This window comes from Haliotis rufescens, unplaced genomic scaffold, assembly GCF_023055435.1.
Source record: "Haliotis rufescens isolate VD_foot unplaced genomic scaffold, xgHalRufe1.0.p SCAF_64, whole genome shotgun sequence".
Lineage (NCBI taxonomy): Eukaryota > Metazoa > Mollusca > Gastropoda > Lepetellida > Haliotidae > Haliotis > Haliotis rufescens.
Window position 1 is genome coordinate 1,126,424 of NW_025964355.1, and position 9,581 is coordinate 1,136,004.

At 39.8% G+C, this 9,581-nt stretch overlaps 1 protein-coding gene across 1 annotated transcript; it reads left to right on the top strand.

The window, feature by feature from the left end:
* The first annotated feature begins 294 nt into the window (after positions 1–294).
* Positions 295–8,813, top strand: LOC124151696 (fucolectin-1-like). The gene is made up of 4 exons (XM_046524286.1): positions 295–383; positions 5,670–5,897; positions 7,450–7,683; positions 8,213–8,813. The coding sequence occupies exons 1-4, from the start codon at positions 314–316 to the stop codon at positions 8,458–8,460; spliced, it is 780 nt and encodes a 259-aa protein (XP_046380242.1). The 5' UTR covers positions 295–313; the 3' UTR covers positions 8,461–8,813.
* Positions 8,814–9,581: the final 768 nt, after the last annotated feature.

The window sequence follows — 9,581 nt, forward strand, 5'->3', positions numbered from 1 at the left end:
GTTCAACAATACATTGTTCGTACATTGTATTCTCTTGGTAATTGAACTTTCCAAATAGAATTCATTGAAGAAACAATGCAAACATTGACATTCCTCGCTTTTTTGTTTCAAGTGGTATCTTTTCAAAATCAATTTTGGAATTGGAGCAGAGCTGACAAATGACTGTTAACCTCCGGAGAGAAATAATCATTAATTGATCACATGCTGACATGAAGTGTTTGTATTCTTGTTTCCATGTGACCACACGGTACTGACACCAAACACATTTCTCTCATATGCTCTGAGTTGGTTTTCCATACTGGATGCGTTTGTGATGTCTCTTCACCAACATCTACATTTAAAGTGGTGTACATATATATGCATTGGTTATTGCTGCTCTTTGGGTAAATATGGTTTATATTATTACTTTATTTGTGTCATCACATAGTTACTTAAAGTTTCATGAATATGACCCGGATTTCCTCTAAAATGTAAATTCACATATGGAGATAATCACTAAGGATACCGTCTCTTCAGTAAAGATTTCAGTTCATAGCTTGTTTCTATGTCAAATTTAAAGTTCATGTCTAATGCACCATCGCCACTTTGGTTATGTTGCCAGGTGGTGCAAGGACATGCAAGAATATCATATCAAGTACATTTCATTTCTAAATTTGGGAGTGTTTGAGGAATTTATCAGTCTTGGTTAGATGATTTGAATATATATGTACCTTTTATTATTGTTTTTTTGTTGTCGAACGCCGCAATATTCCAATGATATGACGGCGGCATGTGAATAGTCGAGTCTGGGCAGAAAATCCAGAGATTGATATTGTGAACAACAATCCACACTGTCGGGGCAAATATGAGACAATCATGAAATGTTTTCGGGAAATTTCTGAAGCATCAGAGATTGAATAGATCAGTTTTATACTGAGTTTCATGAGAATCCGAATGTAGATTTTTCATGCACTGAAAGGCAAAAGAAACGTCACTTCTGGAAATACTGATAAAACTTAACTGACACTGCCAGTTACATGTTCTGTGGTCAAAAAACTCATTTATCGTTCTACTGCTTCTTTTTGTTGCCTTAAAGTCCATTTAACAATTGAGTTTAAAATGGGGTGCTTTGCCCAAACGCAGCCTACAAAAGTGCAATGAGACTCAGTTGCGGAAAAGTCTTGTTAAAAACACGATGCACGTGCATATCGTGGATGGTTTGGGTATAAAGACACTCAAAACTGTTAAGCTGGCTTTCGTTATTTTAATTCATCATCCATGCCAAGATTATCAGGAAATGAGGGACAACAAGCGATCGGAAGACTGCAAGCAGGCCAGAGTGCACAGGTCGTTGCAAATGCATTCAATGTCAACGTCAGAACGATATATCGTTTGCAACATCGCCACAACACCAGCGACGACCGACCGTGTAGTGGTCGTTCTAGAGTCACTACTCCCAGACAAGATCGGTTTATGATACGCCAACATCTGCAGAACCGATTCCGAATGGCCACTGAAACAGCTCGGCAAACCATTGGCAACCACCAGCGTGCCATCAGTGATCGTACAGTCCGACGTCGCCTAACTGCCAACAACATCTCGTGCCACCGTCCTGCTCGTGTACCCATACTGAGAGATCGTCACCGACAGGCCCGACTGCAATGGGCCAGACAGCATCAAAATTGCCGTCAACAGCAATGGAGAAGAATCATCTTCACTGATGAAAGTCGCTACTGTGTTTCAACGGTGGATGGCAGAGTCAGGGTCTGGCGAAGGAGGGGCGAACGTTATGCTGATGCTTGTGTTATGGAACGAGACCCGTGGGGCGGCCCAAGCATCATGGTTTGGGTTGGAATCGGACTGAACCAGAGAGTGGGACCTGTGGTCTTTCAGAATATTGGTCCAGGCTGGGGTAATGGCATCACAGCTCTCCGCTACATTGAACAAGTCCTCAGACCCCATATCGTGCCTTTTTTTGCCCGTCATCAAAACCACAACTTTCTGCAAGACAACGCCCGTCCCCACACTGCCAGAGTCACCAGGGACTTCCTCCAGCAGCACAACATCCAAATCATGCCTTGGCTTGCCCTCAGTTCGGATTTGAATCCCATTGCACACTTGTGGGATGAGATCCAACGCCGACACAACGACGTACGCCCATGACCGACAACTGCAGCAGAACTGCGTGTAGCGTTCCCGAGGATATGGGCCCATATCCCAATGGCCTTCATCAACAGGCTAGCTAGTCCACTCCATGTACTGGAGATGTGTGGCTGTAGTCAACGCCCGTGGTGGCCACACCAGGTACTGATTTTGAACCCCCCAGCTGTGATGTCTTCTAGTGCCTCCCCAAATTCACAATTCGCAAAACATTCCCCAGACTGTTAATTTCATATGGGTCAAACACTGACTTTCTCCGATGTTTTTACTTACATAAATAAGCATTTGAAATTTAAGATATGTATATGATACATCCACACGACGTGTCTTTTGCCTTTCAGTGTATATAGATATAACAATTATTCTGACAGGATTCAAGCAATACCTAATTCAGTATGTCGGAGACTGTGAGACAAGTAGACTTAATCGCATGTAGATCTTGAATACTTCAAAAGCTTTACTTAAGTTATAGAATGTCAGAACCGGACAGAATTTATCAAGTTTAACAACTTGATTTGTTCACCCTTTACCTTTTTCCCTCGAGATAGATTCAAGGAATGGCATGCTGTATATTCGCAGAAAGTATTTGAGACAAATTGAATTAATACCATGTAAATTGTCAAAGGATTTAATTGATTTCTTTAAAATCTAAGTTAAGCGATTTCATTCTGTCAAAACAATTTTTCAACTTTGTACACATTTCAAAGTTAAGGATAAAATTCCTTGATGCAAGGGGGTATTTGTTGCTGAACGTTTTGGCCATTTTTCCATAAGGAAGCGAATATATGGATGTCAACTTCTTTATTATGAGGAACACAACGTTTCGGAGTATATGCTTACTCCTTCACCAGGTGAATGAATGCTATGAGACAGAGAGCATATATATATGTACATGTAAGGATAACAAAATTAATAAGATAACAAAAGGTGAAAATAGGCGGAAAATAACAAAGGGTAGAAACTAACAAGGGAAGCCAACAGATGATTGGCGCTGATAGGTGATTAGCAATAGACAATGGAAGCCAACACTTTACAGTAATTAGCGCTGATGGCATGGAAGGCAGTACTTAGTTATCATAGATAAGTAATAGTGAGTGAGTTGGTATGGTTTTACGCCGCTTTTAGCAATATTCCAGCAATATCACGGCGGGGGACACCAGAAATGGGCTTCACACATTGTACCCGTGTCGGGAATCAAACACTGGTCTTCGGCGTGACGAGTGAACGCTTAAACCACTTGGCTACACGACCGTCCCTAGATAAGTAATAGGTAATGGTCACTGGGCAAACGGGAGGTCGTGGGTGATTAGCAGTGACAGGTGAAAGAATGGACATTAGCACCGACAAAGATTAACACAGATCAAAGCAATAAGTCCCAAGCACTCGGCAGATATGTTCCCTTGCCATGGCTGGCTGGTGTCTCCTGATGTCAATGGCTTTTTGTAGTTTTCTTTGTCGAGAGTTGTTGTTGTTGGTAAACAGGACTTTGGTGGCTTCCACAAGATGTTATGGTTTAGGTTCTTGAGGATGTGTTAGGAAATAGCGGATTTCAGGTCGAGTTTGTTAACAGAGGTCCGATGTTCTTACAGTCTGGTGTTGAGGGACCTGAGGGTTTCTCCAGTGTACTAGTGGCCACAGTTGCAAGGGATCTGGTACATGCTCGGGGGTTGGAACATGTCTTCAGGTTTTAGTGTGAAGTAAACAATTAATAGTACAGATGCGTGATTTTGGCAGATTTCGTCCAGAGTTGACATACTGGCCTTATATCTGGCATTATTTGATATGTCACTAGTACAAAGTTCTTGAGTAAAAACAACATATTTTTATGGTTGACAACTTTTTTTTTCTAGAATGATCTAGAAAAGATCTTTATACCGTTGTCAAGAAGGGTATCAATTGTGTTCTAACCGCAAATTTGGCAACATATTGTCCATCAGGAACTAAAACATAATGTTCTTAACTCCTTACCTGGAAACAAAATCCATGTTGATTCATAGAATATAGTTTCCCTTTCAAATTATAAAGAGGGAAAAGGGTAAAGTATGAAAAAATCAAGTCTTTAAAAGGCATTCAGATGTGATACACAGAGGGAAGAGATTCCAATACCACTGAAAGCTCGATATATCCGTATAAAGAGAGAGATATTGCTGGGTCCATCAAATCTACTACAAACTCCCAGTATCAAAACATTAGCCTTAACCCTTAATACAGTCAAGGATTTCATTGATTTTTTGAATCTCAACAAAGGGATTCCATTCTGTCAAAACATTTGATTTTTCAACTTTGTACACCTTTAACATCCCACACGTCAACGTTTAGGAAAAGATTCCTTGATCCAGGGGGGCATTTGTTACTAAACGTTTTGGCCATATATATATAGCTACCCATCTTCAGAGGCTCGGGAACATTTGTCAAAACGAAAGCAAATATCATCAGTAGTTTACTGATAAAACAATTTTTAACATCTACGTGGAAGTTTGGGATTAGACAATTAGGCAAGAAGAAGGCATAATCAATCAAGGGTAGTCCCCTTCTTGCTGATCAGTTTCTGTATGCATATGAATCGGCATTTCCGGACTGGCAAAATAAAAACATGCCAAGAAGTTTAACTTTAGCTTCGTATAGCGATGATCTGATATCATTCAATTATGGTCAAATAGCAAATTCCCTCTCACTGATTTCCTCTACTGAACTGGAAATAAAAGCGACCAGTGAAACAACATAATCTTTCATGTATAAGATTCAGAGTGACGAAATGCACTCCACAAGACACTATGACGTCCGTATAACGGCCAAAAAGATATCAATTCTTTATTTTGGGTTGTACCATATGTTTCCTTGTTTGTTTTAAGTTGACCTGCTTTTGCATGTGTTTGTGATGTGGACCACAGGGGAGGCTCACCGTTTCGCGAACACCTGGTGTTATTACTATTTGATGGTGTTTACATGATTTTGATCCAGTAGGCATGGTATAATGATGAACTTTCTTGATATTATGGAAAGGGTTTTACTGCTTTTTTTCTTGATATTAAACAAATCAACCGTTTGAAGTGTTGCTTTTGTTGTTTTCGAAAGACATGAGAGTGAGATTATTATATTTAAAATCATTTCTTGAAAAAATATCAATGTACCACATTTAAGACAACTTTTTTCATGCATGAGAAATTGTATCACCTCGCCAGAATGTTAGCGATATATATCATGTGGAATCAGGACTCGAACCTGCAAACATGAGAATTCCTGTAACCTGAATGCACACGAGCATTGCCCCGGCCTTTCAGAAGAAAAAGCTAATTGAAGATGAAATCAGAGCGACAAGGGCACCATAATTGAATTAAAACAGTTTTGTAAACCGAGAATTAAACCATAGTTCCTTTTTATATCAAATACATCGACACGATCCCCATCCACTGATCTCCTGACAGTGCGAGGAACTAGATGTGAAATCTTTGTGTATTATAAATCGCACATCAAATTAAAACCTGCTAAAGAATAGACAATGCCAACTTTACGACACAATTTATTTTCAGTTGTTGCCACCAACAATGTTGCTATTGGAAAGCCCACCTACTACAGCACTGATTACCAAGGTTATTCCCAACCGTCTTATGCTGTTGATGGAAACACTGACAACAATTGGAGTAGTAGAAGTTGTTTTGGGACAGCTCATGATGACTTGAACCCATGGTGGATAGTTGACCTACTCAGCACATACACCATCGGTAACATCACTATCTACAACAGAGGGGATGCCTATTGTAAGTAGATTCAGATTCAGTTAATGAAATATCATTAAATGTCTACAATGGGGGTATTCCTTATTTATCATATAATGGGTAGGTTTCTCGGTAGGATAGAGCCAACGGATAAAAACGATATCCGTTGGGGTCATATGCGGATAGTAGGGACTACTTTTAGTGTTTATAAACAAACATGGCGTCGCCCTTGTCATTCGGCAATCGAGTCAGAATTAACCATCGGGAATCTGGATAAACTACAGAGATGATTGCTATCATTATCAAAAGAACAGTCTAATATACTTAAAATCAGTGTCTAACTGTGACGTCGCTGAGGCATTTTATCAGTTTATGCAGCTTTGGAGATATAAATTTCGAATTTTACTAGGCCTAGCCAAGCGGGATCAGTAGCCATATCTGTGCTTGTAGACCTCTGTGGCTTGAAACCTTTACCACAAATTAGAATAGATTGATTTGGCCGAAATATGTTTGAATTGTTACCTTGTTTCGTTTTGTCGCTGTGTGTACATCTGATTGCACTTCTTAACGTTTTGACTGGACAGGCCGACTGTCAACAACGTCTGATTGTTGCCACGACGTCTCATAGGACTAGGGTTAGAGTAGCTTCCCTTTGACAAAGGGCAGTTACTCTAGCGGACAGACTGATGGATTGCCGCGAAAGGCAATTAAAAACAATAATTATTGCTGTTTTGCGTATATGTTGCTTCGCCACTGTATAAAAAATAGATTTTGTTGGAACTATATTGGCAACTGTCACTGTCCGACTGACACATCACTTTCCCTGTGACGTAATGAATATTAATGCGCGCATTCCAGGAAAACTCGCAATGTTTAGGTAATGTTTGTGAGAGAGGGAACGCGATTTTCAAGCACAGAATTAAAGAATGACATTATATGATAACGAGATTATCACGCTTGTGTGTTTGGGGATGGTAAATATCCTGTATTAGGAATAAACACTATGTATTTAGCTCGCCAAGGCTCTTTATTCCTAATACAGGATAACCTCTATGTAACTATGCCTCGATATCTGTTCTATACAGATAAAAGTACCACTGAACCACAGTATTTCACAAACGCGGTAAACGTATATAGTGTGCATCACTTTCCTCACATAATAAACTTCCATTGTGTGACACCCGTGAAGATCCGGGGTAGAACAGGTCTTCAGCAACCCATACTTGCCGTAAAAAGCGACTATGCTTGTCGTAAAAGGCGACTCACGAGATCGGGTGGTCAGACTCGCTGACTTGGTTGATGCAAGTCATCGTATCCCAATTTCGTGGATCGATGCTCATGATGTCAATCACTGGATTGTCTGGTCCAGACTCGATTTTTTTTACAGACCGCCGCCATATAGCTGGAATACTGCTGAGTGCGGCGTTAAACAACAAACGTATACGTATTCCATGGTGTGATAAAACTAAAATGTTGTTCAAAGCGGCACTGAACCCACATCAGCCACTCAGTATTAAGAGGAACACCTCTCTGTTGTATGTCACTGATGAAACTGACTGAATAATTAAGTTATATTTGATTTATGTTGCTCCAGCGGAGCGCCTCCATGACGTCACGGTGGAGATGTTCTCTGTCAATCCGGCAAGATGTCCAACAGCTGCTGCAACTCCATGTAAACATCTCCCCGGGCAACTGGCTATGGTCTCCCATATAACCTGTGATGAGGAAGTTGTTGGCAGGTTTGTCAAAATCCGGAAGGAGACTGTTAATCAGTATGACACCATGATGTTTTGTGAAATTGAGATAAGTGGGATTCCTCTTCATCAAGGTAGGCATGTGTTAATCCTCCAGTAATGTAGTCATAACAGCATATGTCAACCATAACAAGATAACGACAGTTAACTGCTTCCTCAGTTTCAAAGTTCTTCATTGCAAAAATTGAATATTGTTTCAGCAAATATATATCCAAAAGCGCAGTAGAGCTGATTCAAATATTTGATCATGCGTTTGTCCGATTTTCTTACATTATTGCATCCTTGCACCAAAATGGGATTACTAATGATTACATACAAAAACCAGATATCCTGAAAAAAATAGTTTTTACTTCTGCCTTAAATGTATATATTTATGTGAAAGGAGTAACAGAACAAAATGAAAGGTGGTTTCCTCGGCAAATGCAGTTACTTTTTTCAACGAATCACTTTACATGCATGTTGCCATTTTGGGCATTGAACACAATAACTATCATGTCTTTGATGATTGTGTTTCTTTACAAACACATGTCACTGTTTATTCAGGATATCATAAATGCCTTTATCCCTAGCTCTGGTCATTATTAACGTTTACGTTCATTCCAGAGTGTGGGCAGAAAGTTTTTCCTGCTGCCAATGGACGCCGACTGCATCAAACTACTGTTCTGGGAAATATAACTTCCCTAAAGTTCCGGTTAGAATGCGCAATTTCCTGTCATCACTTTGTGGGGTGTGTTGGCTGCAACTTCCGGAATGTCGACAACACCTGTGAGATGATTATCTCGCCTGACAGGAATGCAAGCGTTGTGTCGGATTCTCAGTGGGACTATCTCGGATATGACCTTTGCGAATGATCAAGACATATAATCGTTTTGTAGAATGTGGTGTAGGAGAATATTACGGTTGGTCAACTTCTTTATCATAATTGTACAAAAACATTGCAGTGGCCTGCTTGATAATGATGTTCAAATTTACTCCGAACCATCACTACAGTTCTAATACTGAATGTTATCCCCTTCCGTTCAATTAACGTCATGCAATTAGAATTATCTTGGCTAAGCTTATATACTTACCAACTAAAACACGACTTAACACGAATGTACCAGATATAGTCTTTTTCTGGAAAAAGGACCAGCTCCGTTCATTCTTCATACATTGTTTACTCCCAATAATTGCACTCTACCATAATAAAGACTATATTTCATGACATTTAATTGTGTCTAATGTCCAAATAATGTGAATCTCAGCACATAATAACCCGATCCAAATATTTAAATACTGAAGACAACTTTGTTGCTTTCTTCTTTGAGGCTACAGTTGTAAAGAAAAATCAATTCGCTTTCCTCGACAGATCTAACAAATGACAGAAATAAAGAACGGTTGGCAATACCCAGGCACTGATGTGTTGCTCACTGATACTAGTACTAGTACTATCACAGTTTCTATGTGACCACGCGGCACTGGCAGCAAACAGAATTCTCTAATGTATTCTCAGGTGGTTTCCGAGCAGTCTGTAATATTGGAAGCACTTGAGATGTCTCTTCCCCAACAACTACATATATGCCCATGAACGCATAACATATGACGTCATAAGACCTATGTTTCGAGATGCACCATGTGTCTCGTGCAAGATTAGCGTGTAAAGTTTGGAAATCACGTACAACATATCGTGATAAGAATAACGACTCCGTGGTTACACTTGACCGATTGTTAGTTTTGTCATTAATTGGTAGCCATATGAAACATCTCTTCTTAACGTACATATATCTCTTTATGTTTCAATGGTACGCTTTTATTTTGGCGGTGAATATAGTATGCTGCCCTTGGGGTAAATATGGTTGATAAAAGTTTTTAATTTGAGTTACCTTGCAAACTTACTTCAAATCTTATTGGTACCGTCTCTCGGTATACTATCTCCATTGGACACGACCATTTGATATTTTGGCGGGTCTGGGATTTTGTGTCATGATTAGAT

What these genes read in the sequence shown, in the direction of transcription:
- LOC124151696 (XM_046524286.1), top strand. Translation starts at nt 314, where the DNA reads ATGTCTCTTCACCAACATCTACATTTAAAGTGGTGTACATATATATGC. An exon ending in TGGTTATTGCTGCTCTTTGG is followed by an intron (nt 384 to 5,669) that starts GTAAATATGGTT and finishes ATTTATTTTCAG; the next exon opens with TTGTTGCCACCAACAATGTT. An exon ending in CAACAGAGGGGATGCCTATT is followed by an intron (nt 5,898 to 7,449) that starts GTAAGTAGATTC and finishes ATGTTGCTCCAG; the next exon opens with CGGAGCGCCTCCATGACGTC.